The sequence below is a fragment of the Spea bombifrons genome, chromosome 5 (assembly GCF_027358695.1).
Source record: "Spea bombifrons isolate aSpeBom1 chromosome 5, aSpeBom1.2.pri, whole genome shotgun sequence".
NCBI classification, from domain to species: domain Eukaryota; kingdom Metazoa; phylum Chordata; class Amphibia; order Anura; family Pelobatidae; genus Spea; species Spea bombifrons.
This window is the reverse complement of record NC_071091.1, coordinates 26,971,546-26,992,781: the sequence shown is the minus strand read 5'-3', so window position 1 is coordinate 26,992,781 and position 21,236 is coordinate 26,971,546. Positions and strand designations below refer to the sequence as shown.

The 21,236-nt window shown below is 39.3% G+C and overlaps 1 protein-coding gene across 1 annotated transcript in view; it reads right to left on the bottom strand.

The window, feature by feature from the left end:
- Positions 1-506: 506 nt before the first annotated feature.
- Positions 507-21,236, bottom strand: part of LRRC3B (leucine rich repeat containing 3B) — a 67,295-nt gene continuing 46,565 nt past the window's right edge. Inside the window, exon 2 of the mRNA XM_053467998.1 lies at positions 507-2,166. Coding sequence (XP_053323973.1) covers positions 1,296-2,075 — 780 coding nt within the window. The 5' untranslated portion in view covers positions 2,076-2,166 and the 3' untranslated portion in view covers positions 507-1,295. The remainder of the gene's footprint in view (positions 2,167-21,236) is intronic.

The window sequence follows — 21,236 nt, the reverse complement described above, 5'->3', positions numbered from 1 at the left end:
GCCTATAAAACACACACCCTACAGTCTTTGTTGCATCATGGTTGGGCAATGTCCTAGATATGACCCAGGGCAGAGTCCGAGCCGCCCCCCACCATCACCTGTCTGCCTCTATGTTTTAAAGACGCACAGCTTAGTAAGATCATTATGGAGCCTGTGTCGGCTAGCACAATGCTCCATAGCAGTTATGGGCTGGTTACAGGGGAGGTTTATGGTACCCCAAAATGGCCCATGAAGCAGTGGAAAAATAGGGAGCCAAATCGCCCAATAGGGCATTCTGACCCCAATTATGCGTCTTTAAAATAGCGTGCTGGGATATAACTTAATATTCTAGCACACTGTAGTGTAAAGACAATCAAGGTTTCTGATCTCCCCAACTGGCCCAAGGAGCCATTGCCCCCCCCAGTTATGAGACCGCCGCACCCTAGAACCGCCACCCCAGGCTTATATATATCAGTCTCAGAGGTTGGTGGAAGAAACTGATAGTTGGACAACTCTGCATTAAAATATTTGCCCTGATATTTTTAAGTGACTTTGCTTTTTATTTTTCCCCTATATGTATATGCTGATAAAATCTGCACCGTTATGTGACACATTTTTACAAACGTTGCAAATAATGGATCTGCACTTGCTCATATGTCTGCACTCTGATATTGCACGTTTTTGCGCAAGGAAGAAAGAATATTTGTTTTACAGAAGACTATATAGGCTACTTATAAACAGCAACTCTGGTACAAGAGTGCTAAATATGGAGCAATTCGATTCCATTGGAACATTCCATTCACTTCCATGGTAACTGTTCCACATTTAGGAGTTTGGTCCCGAACTGCCCTTTATACAGAAACCGTTTGACTTTTTGTATACTACAGTTCTATAGCCATTTCACATAGTTTCACAATACCAGTGTTGCATAATGTTTACTACCCTATAAAAATAAATTGGATAACCAAGTAGCTTATCGTGTTTTAAAGAACATATATCACTATGATTTACACGCTTCAAAGTTAAGCCTTTATTATTTTATTTGTTATAAATTAAAAAAATAAATATTTAATAATTATTAAATAGTGAAATGCATTCTAACGTATGATTACATACTAGTTAATTTGGATACCATCAAAGAGACAACATTCTAACAAAGATTTTCTTGTATTGTTCCTCAACGGTGGCAAAATTCTGCTGCTGTAAGCATTTTTTAAAAAAAGGCAAAGAGGTTTGCAAGAAACATTATAACCGAGTTTGCCGCAACACCATCCAAGTTAATATTCATTTTTGCCCCAGTTCTTTTGCTTTTGATACTATACCACAGTGCTAATGTCATCGGCTTCATCTGGTTTTTTTTGCCTGCTTGGCAGAGATTTCAAGTATTCAAGATGCCTTCTTGCATCCTCCTGGTTTTGCCTTACATAGTATACCACATAGGAAATCACCATGGTGAACCAGCCAAACATAGTGACCAACATGGCATAGTCTGTAGTCCTTTTGGGAATATTGCAAAGGTCTGCATCGTTAGCATTAGTCAGCAAAGCCCGTCCGGTATGTTCATCCAGGTCAGACGTCTTGCAGATGACATTGCTGGTAGTCTCATGAATGGATGCCATGCTCCTCAAAGCCTGCTGCAATGTACAGTCGCAATGCCACGGGTTGTTAGCAATTCTGGCCCGTCCCTTTAAGTTGCTGAATGCATTCTTGTGGACACTTGTAATCTGGTTGTCTGACAAGTCTAAAATCTGCAATGTTTCTGCAACACCTTTAAAAGAGTTCTCATCTATAAATGCAATGCCATTTTTGGATAAGTTAAGAACCTTCAACTGGTGGAGGTCTTTAAAAATATCATTAGGGATAGATGTTATTTGATTAGAGTCTAGGTAGAGTAAAACAGTTTCAGGGGGTATGTCTCTTGGTATTTCCTTGAGATTTGCATTACTGCAGCTGACATTTAAGCCTCCTGAATGAGAACAAAGGCAGCCTTTGGGGCACATACTGGCAGAATGAAAGCACAGTATCATTAGAACAAAACTCTGTAAGAGCAGACACATGGAGAGAGAACGTGTTAGCCACAGGTCTACCAAATGCATGCTTAGATGTCAGCATAATAACATGGCTACTCCTCATTCATCCTAACAAAGTGATAAATCCGGCTCCGGAGCCAATCCTCCGCTTCATTTCCTATGATATCCCTCAGAACAGATATTTACGAGAGGACATCCGCCAGTAAAACAAGGCATCTAGGAAAAAAATAGAAAACAACAATTAATTTGATTAAGATGTCTATAGACAACCGTTGCAATAAATTAATATTTGATAGATTAGAACACAATTCCATAACTGTACTACAGGTTTCATTCTTCATATCTTTTACATAAATATTTTATTCCTCTGCATTTTTTACACTTTACAATTTAAGTTGTTTTCATTGCCTCTTCATAAACACGTAGTGAAACTGGCGAGTTTAAATGTTCAATTCAATTTCAAGCCTTTGGTTTATTGACTACACCTCTAGGTAAACACACATTTTAAATTAATTTATCTGAACTACTTATAAGAGAGAGAGAGATGACACTGGTTTTGATTTTGAAAGGCCAAATTATTTTTATTTGGGAACAAAAAAAAAAAATAGAACAAAATTATTATCAATTATGAAGTACAAACCTTTGGACAATGGATATATTGCAATTCAATATGGCATCTGTATGACCAGAGTCTATATCATTCACACTTTGAAAAAAGTACCATTTACAAATGTTTTCATTTTTTTTATTAGTAATACAGTGGACCAAAAACTCACAATACCCACATAAATTAATTATATACCAGCCATAATCATGTTAGTTCTCAAACAGAACTACAAAAGCAGTTCTTCTTTTACTATTTACAGATACGGGATGAAATGTTACTTCTGACAGAACTTGCCCCTTTATCCAGTCTTAAAATGTACCGTATTGGCTCGAATATAGGCCGCACTTTTTTCCCCCACTTTAAGTTTTTAAAGTGGGGGTGCGGCCTATATTCGGGGTCTAGCGCCCGACGCCCGGGACATGCAGTCCCGGGCGCCGGGCAGGCAGCGGGGTTAAGATACAGATCCCCCGCAGCGGTGCAGGGGACCTGCATCCTTCTCCCCGATACGCTCAGACAGCCTCCCCTGCCAGCACTTCCCACGGGGGGGGGGTGCCGGCACGGGAGGTTATCTAAGCGTTTTACCTCTGCCTACCCCCGACTTACCGGAGCAGACTCCCGGGTGTCTTGCGGGGCCGGCGGGAGACATCTACGCAATACGCGCATGCAACTTCCGGTACCGGTACCGGAAGTTGCATACGCGTATTGCGTAGATGTCCCTCGCCGGCCCCGCAAGACACCCGGGAGTCTGCTCCGGTAAGTCGAGGAGGGGGGGGCAGAGGAGGACAGCGGCAGCGTATCGCGGGGAGGGAAGACAGCGGCAGCGTATCGCGGGGAGGGAGGACAGCGGCAGCGTATCGCGGGGAGGGAGGACATCGGCAGCGTATCGCGGGGAGGGAGGACAGCGGCAGCGTATCTCGGGGAGGGAGGACAGCGGCAGCGTATCTTGGGGAGGGAGGACAGCGGCAGTATATCACGGGGAGGGAGGACAGCGGCAGCGTATCTCGGGGAGGGAGGACAGTGGCAGCATATCTCGGGGGGGGGGCAGAGTGGCAGCATGTTTTTTTTGGTGCTTTTTTAAAGAAAAAAAACTTTTTCTTTAAAAAAGCACCAAACTTTTAGGGTGCGGCCTATATACGGGGACGGCCTATATCCGAGCCAATACGGTATTATATAGACATGTATAAAAGGGTAGAGCTCATTTATGAATGTACATCTGAAATCACAACCAGTGATACTGATGAGAAAAAATGAAATCAAGTTTATAAATTAACAAACTGCTCCTAAAAGAGGATTTAAATAAAAAAGACTCCTGGCCTTTGATGTTCACACCAGACAGTTGATACATATTTTTCAGAATCTTGAACAAGTTGACTTCCAACATGTTTTCTGCACTGGACACTATAGGAGGACTATCATGCTGAGATCATCAATACTTTCCTGTTATCTATGAATAGTTGAGGTGATAATAGGTGGCAATAGGCATTCATTCACACTGATCTCCCTTTCCCTTGTAGGGAAGAAGGCGTCAACTACTAATTAAAATCACAGCATGATCCGTAACATGTGTCAATATCAAATATTTTTTTATCATATAGGAACCCTAGAAGGATTCTGCGCAAACTGAAAAATGTTTGACTATATCATATAAGTCAACCATACAATTGTTCTTGTGTAAGATGTTCACGCAGTGAAAACTCAATCCTTGTAAGTTACTGGAGGTGACGGAAAAAGTACTCACAACAATTGTAATCCATGTGCAACAAATGGTGTGTACAGAACAACATCTTTTTTTAAATATTGCACAAGTGTCTTATCTGAGCAAGTACAACTCAATACCGATCTTTCTGGACTCAACCACACATATGAAGTCTGACTGCATTATTATTTAATATTCAGCTCTATCACAGCCATTTGATTGTGACATCATGGACCAGCAGTTGTTATGTTAACAGTTTTGTTAACGGCAAAGTTTTGTTTTTTCATTTAACGCTGCCTTGGGGCTTTTCTCCAATGTTGTAATGTAATTGGATTGAGACACAATTTGAATAAAGCCGATATATCAAAAGTATCATTAACAACCAAATAAATAAAAGTATAATATATGTATTGCTGTACAAATCGAATCTATATGCAATGATGCCGCATAAAATAGATTAAGAAATTGCAAGCTAGACATTTTCCTATACTTCTTGTTGTTAACTATGCCACTAATATATAACCTTTAACTAGTGTAAATAAACTTAGGCATTTCTGCTTCTGTTTTTGCTCCCATCTCTCAAACCAGGTTTCACACTGAAGATATAAGCACTTGGACACAGTCAACATTTACACATTTCACTTAGCAACTCTGATGACTTTACAGCTTATTTATTGGCACCTTCACGTCTTCTTAAAATGAAAGCAGTCTGAATCATGCTTAAGGCAACCTAGGCGCCATGGTAATTCTGTATATGATCTGTGCCTTGCGCGGAATTGAATTGCAAAGAACACTGCTCTTTTTTAGCTATGTTTTAACTACTGGCGTCATAGGGCTCTCAACTGTGATGGGCCCGTCTCTCTCTAGAGGGCCCCCTGCAACCCCTTGTCTGACTCTCTTTCAGAACACAAGGGCACGCAGTTTACCTCTCCGGTGCTGTCTTTTAATGCAGGGTCATGTATTGTGATATAACCCCTCTGTGTTCCTGCTTCCCCAGCACTGGTCCAAATTTTTTCACAAAGGCCTGGTCCAACCTGGCCTGGCCCTGTACCTGCACCAGTCCAATTCCCTGGTGCTAACCCCAGTGGGGTTTACGTAATACATGCTATGTGGTCTACAGAAGAAGGGTGACATCACCAAAGATAAAGACCATGCAGGAGGTAAGAGAGAGAGGGAGGGGAGATGTGAAAGGGAGAGACAGAAAGCTGTGAGAGTGGGAGATCAAGAACAGGAATACATTGAGGGGGGGCGGTAGTATTGTGATAGAGAGATCGGTCAAAGGGGGAGCTGTGAGAGTGTGAGGGGACCTCTCTGCATCTCACACTACAAAGGGAAATGATATACACACAAAAACATAATCACTGGACAAAGCAGAACTTTTCCAAAGATAATATATTATCCTCACTTAAAACGTAATAACTAAGGCGGGTGGAAGCTAACGTCTCTTGCTGTCCCGTGTACAGAAAGGTAGGAGACTGCCACAGAATATGTATTTAAACTCTATTTGTTAATTCGCTAAAAGTCAAGAACCCACCAATGATAAGGCCTCAGCTTGTCATCACCATACATAGGCCAGTACTCATGCTTCCCCTTCCCTGTCGGTCCAGGGGCCATGGAGTCACAGTTATTAATCTGATTTACATAATTTTTGAAGTATGTTTTTATGTTTTCAGTACTTTAATCAGTGCCGGAAACAAGAGGCAATCATGATAATGCTGGTATTTATAATTGTACAATCATAGTACATTGAAATGGTTTTCTGGCAAATTGTAGGGCTCTGTGTTTCTCATAAACGATAAGTTATGTACTGTGATGGCTGTGTTAATACAGTAGTTGCTGAGGCTTATAAATGCCTGATGATACTTTGTCTTTTTGTTTTTCTAACAAAGTTTAAAAGAGAATTCCACCATTTTTACTACTAATATAATATTAAAAATACGATTCAACATATTGTGTTTCTTTCTGTTTTAAAACAGTTCTAGTTTTGGCATAATATAATGTTTTCAGCTAGCTTCATATTCACCATTTCTATGTTTTGTAGCTCTGAAAGTCTAGTGAGGAACATTCGTTACCTGCATTGCCATAAAGAATCAGCTCAGTGTGGTGTTTGAGCAGGGAGAGTTACTCAAAACATAACTGATGATGATGATAGGCTCCAGGTCTGCAGATGAAGAAGGTTTATTGAGTAAAATGAGATAAAACCAGGTTTTTAGTGCTAAACTACACTGAATTTTATGGAACATCCACTTTAATATAAAATATTGCGTAAATAGGAGAACAAGTTGCAATGCACTACAAAAGTAAATGATTTAGAGTGCAGAGCCAACACTGGTGTATCATAATGCATTCTTCCGATAACATAAAGGGGCCCAGTTAGCAATGTAATTATGAAAGGCCTCTTAGGCTAACCTTAGGCTACTCCAGTTAACACCTTAAAATGTTTAAAAATGCCCCACCTACATCCCATTATATTCTGGCTTTGTGCAACTTGCGGGGAGGGCGGAGCTCCATTTCGGTGGACCAACAAAGCCACTGCACCATCTAGTGGCCACCATGTGTATATAACACATTCCACCACTTTCTTCGCTTCTTACAAAGTCGTCCGACTTTGCTCAGATACATTCCTTGGTTAAATTAAACAAGCACCAGTGTTCTACACCGCATAGCTATCGCACCAAACCATCATACTAATTTTTTGTGCTTTTTTCCATTTAGCATCTCAAGTTGTGACAGTTGTGTATTTACATATAAAATATTGTAAAACTTTGCAATGAGCATGACTGTGGCCCGGGATAATATTCCTCTTTGTAAAATATTCTTTATTTTATACCTACTTTGCATGTGATACACTGGTAGATAACTAGATATTATAAAGAGATATAACTTAAATAACAGAAGATTTCTGTAGTTGTAAATATTCTTCCTGCACAATATGCAATCAACAGCTGAACTCCACAGGTTTCCTAGGCGGTTCATAACGCCTCTAATTCGGGTAAAAGTTTTTATTTAAATGTAAAAGGTAAGGAAAAATAATAATAGTAAAGGGATATTCTATGTATCCTACATTATTCCAAGACAAAACGATGGATAGATTTGTAACCATATTGCTTAATAATAGTGATGAATAAATAGTAAAGATTTTCGCTTGTTTATTTTGTAGAAGTGGGTGGAAGAAAAGCAGTCAATATTTCAATTTCCTTAACATGACAGGATTTAAAATGTCACAGTATTCATAAAGTTCAGATGTGAATATTATCCATAACGTTTGAGCCACAGCAAATTGTATTTGCATTTTCACAGTCTTACATTTAAATGTCCTTTTCAATGTAAACTGATAACAAAGAACAATTTCAGCAGACTGGAATGCATTATTTGCCGTGTTGGCTTACCCAGTGGGTAATCTTGAGGGTCCACCATTAAAGGGCCACTTCAACAATATGCTCAGTTGTCAGGACCCGGGCCAGCAGGTCAGGTAGGAGCCCAATTGGCTCTAGGGGCTCTGTCTGTATCTCTTGATGCATCATAGGTAGGTACAGACAGGCACATAACAGACAGAAAAGAAAGACTGGAATCAAAGAATAAAGGCAAGGACAGGGGAACTGTGGTGAGGACGGGGAAAACCAGAGTGGCTTGGAAGCCCACAGGCATTGCATACGGCTTGGAAACGGCTGGACAAGTAGGAGAGTCTGGGGGGACACTCCAGGGTCTGGTATATAAAGCTGGACTGTGAACGTAGCCAAGGTCATACACAGGAGATCAGAACGAAGTACACTGAGCTTTTAGCTGCAAGCAGACTAACAGGAAACAGCTGTACTGGTTGGTGTCGTTTAGGACCTTAATTGACACTTATTTCAGTGGAGTCTTTAAAGAAGCAATGTGCTTTCTGCCCCACAAAGTCACTACACATTATTCTGATATTGTGGTAATAGTCCAAATTATTATTATTATTGACTGGCAGTAATTAGCAAATACAGAACACATCTATTAAACCCTTTCATGCATTTTTATTCGAAACCCCCCCCATAAATTTAAAGGTGACATTTATGTGTTATAACATATAAAGTAGTTAGTGTTATACATAAATACCTTAATATATATACTTTTTTTAAGGACTTTCAATGGTTTCAATGGGAGTTGCGGCATGGGCGTAGGAACCAGGGGGGGGACAAATCCCCACTAGTAACTCATGCGGGGGGGGGACAGAAAATAAAGAAATCCCCCCCAGGGCCGTAGGAACCCCCCCAATAGAAACGTCGCAGGAGGAGAGAAAGGGGTGCCAAGCGGTTGTTTTCAGCAACCGCTCGGCGTCCTTCTGTCTCCCTTGCTCCCTGCTGCCACCCGACTGCAGTGGTGGGAGCGTGAGGCGTCTGTCTCGGTGCCGGCGCTTCACGCTGAGCGCCGACATATGACGTCATATGCCGGCGCTCAGCAGTGAAGCCACGCGTATGGTGGCAGAGCAGCGAGACACAGGCCTTGCGCTCCCACCACAGGACTGCACGGTGAGTGACCTACGAAGGGGGGTAGGGAGAGGGTAGCTAGTGAGAAGGGTGGGGTAGGGAGGGGGTAACTAGTGAGAAGGGGGTAGGGAGAGGGTAACTAGTGACAAGGGGGTAGGGAGAGGGGGGTAGGGAGAGGGTAGCTGGTGAGAGAAAAGGGGTAAGGGTGGGGTAGATAGTATGAGAAGGGGGATAGGGGGTAGATAGTGTGAGAAGGGAGAGAGGGGGTAGATAGTGTGAGAAGGGAGAGAGGGGGTAGATAGTGTGAGAAAGGGGAGGCGTAGATAGTGTGAGAAGGGGGAGAGGGGGTAGATAGTGTGAGAAGGGGTAAAGGGGAAGATAGTGTGAGAAGGGGTAAAGGGGAAGATAGTGTGAGAAGGGGTAAAGGGGTAGATATTGTGAGAAGGGGAAAAGGGGTAGATATTGTGAGAAGGGGGAGAGGGGGTAAATAGTGTGAGAAGGGGGAGAGGGGGTAGATAGTGTGAGAAGGGGAGAGAGGGGGTACATAGTGTGAGAAGCGAGAGAGGGGGTACATAGTGTGAGAAGGGGGAGAGGGGGATAACAGTAACAAAAGGGGGTAGTTAGCATATTGAAATAAAGAGTGAGCAAGAGAATGAATTAATCCACGTGTGGATGAATTGTGTGAATGAGTGAAATAATGAATTAATGTGTGGATGAATTGCTTTAATTATTTGTGAGCTGGCCTGTTTGGGGACAAAGTTGGCTCACTCTGGACTGTAATTTGTTTGTGTAATCTGAGTGCTGGTCAGGATCTATGTGGAGAATGTGGACACCAGGGCTGGCCTTTGGGGTGTGCAACCTGTGATCTATGCCTGTAATTTAGGGGCTTTCTATCTTAAATTCTGAGTTTATATGTAAATTTCAGTTAATGTATACCTGCAAAGCTGGGTTTATGTGTTATTCTGTTGATCCATATCTGCTATGCTATGTTTCCATACATTATTTATATATACCTGCAAATACAGGGTTTGTATATCTTATTCAGTTAATCTATACATACACATGCTGTTTCCATGTGTTGTTTATTTGATCTATAACTGAACTACAGGGAGTCAGTAAAAGAGAGGTGTGGCTTAGTGAATGAGGGACAAAGGGACTCAGGGGATGATTACAGGGGAGGGAACTCTCAATGTCACAGGGTATACACAGAAATAAAGGTTGGAATGCAGCACACAGTTGTGAGATGGTGAACGAGCCAGGGTACCACCAAGTCCTTCAATAAATCCAAAATAGAGAAGCAGAGGCTCAGCACTCAAAGGGTAAGGTGAGTTTATATCACACATATAACGTGATCACACATATCAGTGCTGAGCCTCTGCTTCTCTATTTTGGATTTAATGTCAAGTAGTCAGGAGGGAAGAGTACACAGTCTTCCCCTAATCTAAGGTCAATGGGGCACATATATTTTTTTTGGTGTGGGAGCGGAGGGAGTGATTGCATAGATTAGCTGTTTTTTTCCTATATTTAATGTATTAAACATACATTATTTTTACCAGTGTTTCAAGTTATATATTATTGTACATGTTTGCAAAAAAAGCTCATAGTTGCTGTTCTCATTGACTAGAATGAGAGGTCTACTGAGCATGTGCAAGAAGTGTACATATAAATGCTCTTGGCTTTCAGTAGCAGCAGCTGGAGGATGAAAATGGTGTTGAGTGCTCCTTTAATACATGTGAAAATAAGAAAAAGAGAGTAACTGGTAAATGTTTTGTGAATGGTCCCAAACTAAAATCCAATCTCAGGAAAACAAACTCGAATTACAGATCCATTATTGAATGGGAATGTTTTGCTATGATACCAGTAGCATTATTAGTCAAATAAATCATTTTATGATCACAATCTAGAGCGTGTAGCTACTGCAGGAACAAAGGACTTGGGTTAATTTATTCACAAACATCTTTATACAGTAAATAGGATTCATCTTTTGGTTTAATGAAGTAATGAAGCATGAAATAGCTTATTCTCAATTTGAATAATAATTGCAATACCAAATTATTTTGTGTTGAAGCAAGATCTCTTTCAGAATACTAGAAGTAAAAGTAATACATGTTTATATCTTGGCTTTTTATTGTGTTAACACCAACAAATTCCCAGTTTTATTACTACCCAATGCTTAACTGGCTGATCTACTGTAAGTAGAACTTCTGGGCAGGTACAAATAAATGTCTTTTTGTGCCTCAGTATACTTAATAAACCCATATACAGTGCATTTATCTACCATTTTATTTACACACATGTATATAATATGTGTGTATACATACAGTATATTTCAGTGATTTCAAATTTACATATATATTCCCAGGTATGTATGTATATACATACATACACACAGTGGTATAAAGCACTGCGTAAATTGTTGGCGCTATATAAATAAAAGATATAATTATAATAATAAAGTACACCCTCTTTGAATTTCATGGTCTTACATATAAGGACATAATAACAATCATCCGTTCATTAAATACAACCTCAGATGAACAACAACACATGACATACTACACAATTTCATGATTCATTCAACAAAAATAAAGCCAAAATGCAGAAGCTGTGTGTGACAAATTAAGTGAACTCTTACTGCTTCCATGGAATTAAGATGCTAGGTAGCAGACAGGTGCTGTTTATCAAATGCCCTTGATTAATTGATCAATAGCAAGTGTGACCACCTCTAAAAAAGCCAATGTTTTAGCAGTTTGCTGGTCTGGAGCATTCAGGTGTGTGTTAACACAATGTCAAGGAGTAAAGACATCAAAATGATCTTAGAGAAGCAATTTTATCATCATTTTACAGTGAGAAAGATCATTCAAAAGTGGAAAACATTCAAGACAGTTGCCAATCTTCACAGGAGCTGAGATCCCAGCAAATTCAACCCAAGGTCAGAGAAATAGCAACAACAACAAAAAACAACTAGTAAGTAGCCGTACCATTTTTTTTTTTTTGCGTTTTTGGCTTAAAAGGAATACTAGTGAAGGCACTAATAATAACTAATAATGAAAGGAGAAAGCAGAAGTGAAACACAAATTCTGGCCCATGTTGTTTATATTGGTGAAAAATGGTATGTATATAATATAGATCAGGAAACCTTCACCTTAAATACTATGTATCTTATGTGCTTTCAATATTTATTTTATTGCTCATGACCAAACTAATGTCCCAGCATTGAACATTTTACAATATACAATGTAAAAGGTAAACAATGTAAAAACACATTTGAGACTCCTTTTTTTCCTTTTAAAAGCTAGATCAGAACTGCAGCTACTTCATACAAATGGGTCTAACAGGGCACCACTAGAGGACATGGTTACCATGAGGCATTGAATTATGGTCTGTGTTTTTAACAGTTAATCCATGGCCATCTTTGTAATTAGCGTTATAAGGGATTAAGCTTCTAATTGTAATTTCTTCATTATAGTAAATCCTTTAATATTTTTCTAAAGTCCTCAGATTTTAGTATAATTAAAGTGATGTGCAATTCTAATGAAGTAGCGTACATTTTAATCATAATAATATACATTTCTTAACTTACTTTATCTGTCATTTTTGAATACTTTTGTTCAGATCATGTTCACAAAACCTGTCCAAAATAAACTGAACTTGATTGCCAGCCCTTGGAGTTGAACATCTCTCAGTGCTTAGTACTGATTCATCTCAGTTTGCTTAGTTTGTATGAACAGTTTTCTGGCAAGTGAGCGGATCATTTATCTGATTTATTCTAGGAGTCAAAAATGCTCAATAATTCCCTGCTATATTTAAATGATTGATTATAGTCATCCACACCATCTTAGTCATACATACTGTACGTAACATGGGATATTAGCTTTGGTTTTGGGAAAATATCTAAATTCAGATCATTATGAAGAGTGACATAAAAACAAGTTTTCTCTTGTGGACTTGTAACATGAAGTAGTTAAGGACATGAAACTTTGTTCCAAAGTGTTATAGCAGAAGTGAAGATATAGCAAAACCTATTTTCCTCTTTTTTGTTAAAAATAAAATTATATTGATTTTTTTCCTTCCTGAATGTTTTAAATGCAAACAACTACAGAGGTTGCAGGGGTCGCAGCTGTGACTGGGCACACACCTCCTGACTCCTCATATCGTTTTAAAATAGTTTAGAAAGGGCACTTCCGACCTGGACCACACCAGTGGGATGTATTTACTTGTCTTTGTATATATATGTATGTATGTGAGCATGGATGTGTAATTGTGTGTGTGTGAGCATGAATGTGTAAGTATGAGCATGGACATGTAATTCTGTGTATGTATGTGTGTGTGAACATGGATGTCTACTTGTGTGTGTGTGAGCATGGAATTGTAATTATGTGAGCATGGATGTCTAATTGTGTTTGTGTGTGAGCATGGATGTGTAAGCGGGATGAGAAGGAGTGTGTTAGAATGAATGTGTACATGTGTGTTAGTATGAGTAAGTGTGTGTAATTTGTGTGTTTACATATGTGTGCCAGAGTTTTAGAAGGGGGGGGCAAAAGCCAAGAAGATGCACACAAGTTGTTTTCAGGCAATGATAGCACACGCTAGCTGTTGAAATTGGGGCCCCCGGGGCAATTTTCATTTCAGGCTCAAACCTGTTTGTATGTAATTTCACCCATTGGAGTTCATATGTGGCCCGCCTTGCTCACTTGTGCCTAAAGGAATATCAACTGCACCCAATTCATGTATATCTGAGGTGGTTGGTTCGCTAATGCAGAGGATATTTGCCTTGCATTTTGGATCAGAGTGATATGTTAATGACGATTTTTTCCTCTGTAATGGCAGAAAAAGTAAAATGAATGAACGTTTGAGACATTTCAGAGCAGGGTTGCACCATAGAGTAGGCTGTTAAGCTGCTGTCCTTTCTAGGCTGATTTGTTCTCAAATCTTTTTGTATGTAACACATCAAAAGTATTGCAAACATGTTGTAATAGTTAAACATCCATGCATGTTATGTACAGTATTTCTGTTTTAAAATATTAAATAAACTTGACACTCATAAGAATACCTGGGAGCTTTACAGGCTTGACCCAGAGTCTTTAGGTGAAGCATTCATTCATCCTTCTCTGGGGCAGGGAAACACCATTTAGCCATGCCCACTCCCCGCCCAATTTCAACCCATGTAATGCCTTTGCAGCCGTTAACCCATCACATGGCTATTCCTTTCCATTATATGGCTACCCCCCAAAGAAAGCAATTCCCTCAGAAAAGGAAGAGCTACCGGTAGCCTACTGTACCCAAGCTATGCCCATTTTTAAAGCACAAACATAAATACTTCTTCTGATGTGTTACTATTTTTGAACAGTCCCATTTTTCCATATTTAAAGAAGCAGTCTATCAAGAACGATATATGTCATCATCTCAACAGGAAAAGCGTATACAGTAACTATAAACATTAATCTTTCAAAGGAAGAGCCATGAGTCAGTTATACATAGTAACACATACACACACACATGCTGAAAGCATACACCCGCACACATACACAGTCTAAAACCATACGCTTACACATTAACATGGACACTGGGTGCCTCTGTTACTTGGTTATCTAACAAACTACCAAATAGTGTATTAAAAGTCTTAAACCAACATACAGCCCAGTGGTGTACAACTCAAGTCCTTAAAGGGTTCCAAAAGGCAAGGAATGTTGTGTATCCTCGCCTGAAAACTAATAGTTCAATGAATATTTCATTGAGATGCCTGTGTTCAAGCTGAGAAAATCAAAAAATTGAGGTCCGTTTGTGGCCCCCTTGATATGGGTGATTTTTATGCTCTGCTGATCAATGTCAATATTACATTTGGTGACAAGGCCACTTAAAAGCTAAGATTTGTATATTTCATAGCCCTTATGCGTTATCAGAATGAATGTTGTGAATATTTAAAACTCTATAAAGCCTATGCAAATTAGCTATGTCAGTAAATCTACAAAAAAAAACACACTGAAATAAATATTTATTGTGCGATATAACAGGTTTTATAACAGGGACATGCTGACTTGAGATTTTGTAAGTAGGCATATAATAAATGATTTATAAGAAAAAGCCTTACAAATAAAAGTAACAGAAACAGGTACAACTGTGCAAATTGTCATTTAGTGATGGCTCCCACTCCACCTATTTTTGTTTCCTCAGACGTTCAATTGATTTGCCATTGCTGGTATAGGAAAGGATCTGTGACTATTTCTAACAAGGTTTATTCGTAAGTTCTTCACACTCCCACCAGATGTGAAAATTAGTCCCCTTCTGTCTAAGGCACCTCCAAGAAGTGTCGGGCAATACGCTGAGCATTTTGTGAAGTTTCCCTGGCATCAAATACCAGTGGTGTAAAATTTCAGAATATAATTCCTGAAGGCTAATGCAGTGATTTGCCCTTCTTGTAGAGGACCAAATCAGTTGTAGTTCCCAAATTATGTTTGGAGCTCGATTTCTCTAAGGTTCTTTCTTTATCAAATACATATATAATCTTTGCAATAAGTTTGGTCTGGGTCTTCCCTTATTACAAAACTGCTTGGCTTGGTTTGCCCTCTAAACCAAAATTTTCTTCTTTAATCCAGTAAAATAAACGCTGGCAGTTTTGCTAATCATTATGCTGCAAATTCTCCATGACATTTAAACTGGGTACACGAATATGTCTTAAAAGTCTTTCCTTGACCATAGAAAAGGCAGTGCAACTCATCAAAAATGAAATGTGTTTAACATTGGTATGTACACTGACTCTGCATAAAATCTAAGTTTATATCAGCAGAAATTTGTTTACGAGTCTTGGAGAAAGTCAGTTTCACTTCTACATAATGACAATGCAAACAAACAAGTTCTAAAGTGACAGTATTTTTTATAGATGGAAGTTAAGGTAATTTCTATTACATACATTCAGAATACAAACAAATGTATTGAATGATTTGCATGTTCTACGTATGTTAACATTCATTTTTTTTAAATAATCATCATAATTATTCAATATAATCAACATATCTGCAAAAGTTGTCAGCCTATAGTGAACTAAACACAGGGGTTCCCAGCTGGGTCATGTAACCATGGTTGTAGGGGCACTAAAAAGGTAAAATGGAGTGCGAAAGAGTGTAGTGGCAACCTACACAGAGGAAAGGAGAGTGTGTGTTCTTATGTTATATTGTTAAGAGTGAGCGTGTGTGCATATAGTGCATATAGTGTTAGCACAAGTATGGGTGCTTCTGTATGATGGTAGAATGTGCATGTGTGTATGATTAGCGTGTGTTAGTATATTGTGTTAGCATGTGTGTGTTAGTGTATGATTAGCGTGTGTTAGTATATTGTGTTAGCATGTGTGTGTGTTAGTGTATGATGTCAGCATGAATGTCTGTGTGTGTGTATCCCCATATGGTTTTTGAGTTGGTATTTGGTGGCAGCATGTATGTGTGTGGTGTTACCTAAAATTGATTAAGCTCTCTGCTACAGAGTGAGCTGAATAATGCAATCTCAGAATAATGCTTCAGGCATTATATTTTTTTTATCATAGTTTTCATACTAACTTTTAGAAACACTGTTTAAAAGGCTGTGAATAGTTGACATAGTAAAGTATAATTATTTTATTTAAAACTATTGATTTTGTAATTGAAATTGAGCAATAGTAGTGCTCTTGAGCATTCACTTTTCAACTCATACCTTTCGGAGTGGAGAAGCTGAACGTCTACAAATCATTTATTTGCATTATACATAAAAGGAATTACACATTTATTTTGATTTTATTGAAAACATATTTTCTACTGTTTATATCCATATCATTGTGACTTTTAGGGCTGTAGGACACTGTAATACAATAATACCCATCATACACTGAGATTCAAAAAAACGAGGGTCATCAGGGGAGGTATGTTGAAATCACTAAATAAAGCTTTTTAACATTGTGTTATATTTGTCCCTTTTTTATTCATAATTACAAATAACAGAAACAAATGGTTTTATTTTGTAAAATATTGCAGAGTTGTCAATAATCTAGAAAACTAAGATGACATGTTATATAATCATTATCTCATCATTGAAGGTATTCCTAGTTTAAATACAGAATGCTTGTCTAATTTTAGACCTACGTAAAATGGCATTTTTCAAACAAGCATCATTTTATACTGTGATTATAATATGCTAAATGTCATCAGTCTTTTTTATACCGCTCATAACTAAAATCGCTAAAATTACTTAATGCCCTAAATATTTAATAGCTTGAGTTGCTATGAATATGGTTTCGTTGTTGGCTCCTGGTAGATTTCAAGTGAAAGTTGTCCAGATTTTTAAAATGAAATCTAGAGACATTTTTAAGATTTATGAGTCCAAAAGCCAAAGGAGTAGGAAGTGTAAACAGTGTCGTGGAATAAAGGAATATTCTTAATAAATGAAGTGTCACTAGAAATAAACCTACTTTGTCTGAGAAGCATAACTTTAATACTTTTTTATTACATTCAATATGACTGATGTGATTTTTAAGAGTAGTAGGTCTGTAGGTGAGGGCTGACCAGAGATCCGTAAAGTGGCATCATCACTTGTCTTATATATTTATGCAACTACTCAGCACTCAACTACTCAGCACCCGTTTCCCTACCTATTTTACCTCTACCTAAAGAAATAAGTTACGTCTCCACCTATTGTCAGAGTGCCTTGAATACTTTTCATCTTATCTCTATAAATCTGTGTTGATTTATTTAAAGATTATTATTTTTGCGTCAAAAAATTATTTTTTGTATTCCATTAGGGTATATATTTACCTCCTATTGGGACTGTTTAACTCTGCTTGACCCTATTTAATGCAATTTAGGTAATGATGTCTGTGGTTACAGCCAGAGGGAAACATGAAGTTGGTGTATAGTTCAAGCAAAACCAAATAGCTCTAGCAATTACTCTAGTCATTAACCTATACTGCACCAACAACCTTACTATAATATGCTTTCGACACCTGCTGCAACACTTCTTCTTACTCAATTGTCCATTTAAAAAACAAACAAACATATACATTGCTATTAAGTTCTATATAATTGTGAAGACAGAGACAGATTGGAAAGAGGATGATCGCGTGAGAGAAAAGCCAAACAGACTCTTGTAAAACAATAAGCTGATCGGAATTTAAACAAATTGCATATTAAAAATGACAGAGCAGTACAAGAGGGAGTATGAGAGATAACAAAATGACTGAGATAATAGTAATGATTATAACTCCGAAACTCCGGATTTTGCCTTCGCAGGGCATGCCTGTCCACAGGATTTTCTGGGTTGGGCAAAATATATATATGACACTCTAGTTGTTGCATACTCTCACGATACTTAACCTACTGGATTGGCTGAGGGTCATGGGAAATGTAGTCTCAACAGCTGGAGTATTAACTAACCCTAGCTGCAAATCATATGTACAATAAACCACCTTGTGTCTACAGCAAGCAGACTGTGTCTTTACAGAGGCAGGTACTCTGTGGCTGTGAAGGAGCAGCAGCCACAGCGAAGGGGAGGAGGCCAGTTGGAGGGAGAGGAAGTGAGCAGACCAAACCACTCTGACCGCAGGGGGTGTACAGCGTTAAATAAAAAGCTTTTTTTGCAGCACTCCCCTAACTACCAGGTGTTTTTTCTGCTATCTATGTCTAGTTAACCTAACATTTACAGCCTGCTGTTGCCTCCACTGTTGCCGCTTCAGTGGGTCTCTCGGAATTTTTTTGGAGGGACACCTTCCATAATCATAAAACATAGCATGGGACACACCCTTAAACCAGGGTGACCACATTGGCCATGTTTTTCAGGACATGTATATTTTTTTTCATATTGCTGACCAGCCCAGAAGAAGTGCTATGCTGTAGTACAGGGGATGTATAACTACATCTGAAAAATCAGGTTATTATAAAAAAAAAAAAAAAAAAAAAAAAATCAACCCTTTTTTTACACTAAGCACACATCAGCAATTGTATTTTGTATTTGTATGTTCAAAGTGTGTTGTAGGAAATTGCACACTAGTCCCTATAGCAGCTGCTGTATTTCACTTTGTAACTCCTAATATACTGATACAGTACATTAGTATTTTTTAGTTATAGGGCCGTGAATGCAAACAATTGCTACAAAGTATTGCTGTAATAAGTCAGCATCAATGTGCTTGTAAGTTATACAGAGTGAAGCGTTTAGGTTAAGGAGGCTGAGCTGGTGTACTTATAAATAAAGCAGTAATTAGGATTAACAAAGTACAGTGAAATATTGTATCTAAAGGAATATCCAGGAATTCCCATTAACAGGCCTCCTTAACTACATGGAAATTCATTTATGGGCTTTTCAGGCAGAGATCATGGGAGGGAGAGGGCTTTGTTACCTTCGGGTCTCTTGGATGAATCTGCCACGAAGATTTGTTGTTGTGAACAGTACAGGAACCATATAGCAACCATATAGCCAGCTTAGCTTTTTATCTGTTTCCCCAGTGGTTTTCTACGGCTAATAATTGACCTGTATGCTGCTATTGTCACTGGGTTCATAACATAGATAACTACCGTATTTATCGGCGTATAACACGCACTTTTTTAACTAAAATATGAAGCTGAAACCCTACCTGCGTGTTATACGCCGATAAATCCTAGAGCCAGTGGCGGAACTACCGGGGTCGCAGGGGTCGCAACTGCGACCGGGCCCTGGAGTTCTGCCAGTCAGGGGGGCCCAAGGGGTGCCGAGCGGTCGTCTTCAGCAACTCTCGGGCCCCCCTGACTGACAGAAATCCAGGACACCTGCCTCAGCGCTTCAACTCCTGTGTTGGAAGCGTGAGGCGTTTGTCTCGGGTGCCGGCACTTCACGCTGGGCGCCGGCATATGACGTCAGACGCCAGCGCTCAGCAGTGAAGCGCCGGCACCCGAGACAAACACCTCACGCTTCCAACACAGGAGTTTAAGGTAAGTGACCGGGGGGGGGGTTAGGGAGAGAGAGAGGGGAGATCCTGAGAAGGGGGGTTAGGGAGGGAGAGGGGAGATCCTGAGAAGGGGGGTTAGGGAGGGAGAGGGGAGATCCTGAGAAGGGGGGTTAGGGAGGGAGAGGGGAGATCCTGAGAAGGGGGGTTAGGGAGGGAGAGGGGAGATCCTGAGAAGGGGGGTTAGGGAATGAGAGAGGAGATCCTGAGAAGGGGGGTTAGGGAGGGAGAGGGGAGATCCTGAGAAGGGGGGTTAGGGAATGAGAGAGGAGATCCTGAGAAGGGGGGTTAGGGAGGAAGAGGGGAGATCCTGAGAAGGGGGGTTAGGGAGGGAGAGGGGAGATCCTGAGAAGGGGGGTTAGGGTGTGTGTCTTAGTGTGTGTGTCTTACTGTGTGTCTTACTGTGTGTGTGTCTGAGTGTGTGTGTCTTACTGTGTGTGTCTTACTGTGTGTGTGTGTGTGGTTTCCCAGATAGCAGTGATTCTGATGAAGTTTTTTTTGTTCAGTTTTTTTTGTTCAAAGAGGTGCTTTTTCTTTCATATATAAGTGGTATAAATGTTATAATAAATGTTATAATGTAATAAATATTATTCCAACATTAAGTTCATAGCTTCCAAGTTAAAATTATTTTTTCTTACTCAAATTTCCTTGTTAAAATGAGGGTGCGTGTTATACACCAGTGCGTGTTAAATGCCGATAAATACGGTATGTCTGTTAGTTTCATATGTAGGGTTACATGATATGTATAGATATTGCTTGTTATGTTGGTTTGAATAGTAGTTTGTGTATTCTTATTGTGTGTGTAATTGGTATATGGAAAGGTGGTATAAATATGTGCATGAAGTCATGCAGAGCTGCTCTTTCATGTGCTCTCTGCTTTGGCTGTATAATTTGGATTGTTATTACCTAGTCCTAATTTTTTCATAAATTGCTTAGATCTCAAGTTTTAGGAGGTTGAATTTTACTTAGATAAGTCTGATTGGTTGTTTTTAATTAACACAATGCATTCTCAGTATGTGTTTATAAACAACTACATTGTGGTGTAGTAGTTTTGTGAAATGGCGGAGTCTCGGCACATACCGTCTCTCCCAATTGGAGGAATGGCGGAAAAGCTGTGTTCCAAGGTGGCCAATAGCATAGACATGGAAGTGGCATTTTGACTATGGAGGGAATCCCTGGGGTTTAACCACTCTCAAACACTGACTCTGTGGTAACTGCTCTACAGAATCTGCTGGTGCTACATAAATAAGTGTAATGTAGTGTTAGATTGTATGTACTGGTATATGGGTTAGCATGTTATATGTGCATGAGTGTATGGTGTTAGCATGTGTGTGTTACGGATCTTAGAGTTTGTGAGCATATTATGTTAGCATGCATTTTCCTCGTTTTTCTTCTCGTTTTATTGATTGGACTCCAATTAGCTTTTCTTTTTTAAGTAATTGGCTTTTGACTGTATGAATGATTTATTTAATATGGACAAGAATACAAATTTGTGTGTTATTAGTTAAAACAGATTGTTTATTATTGTGAC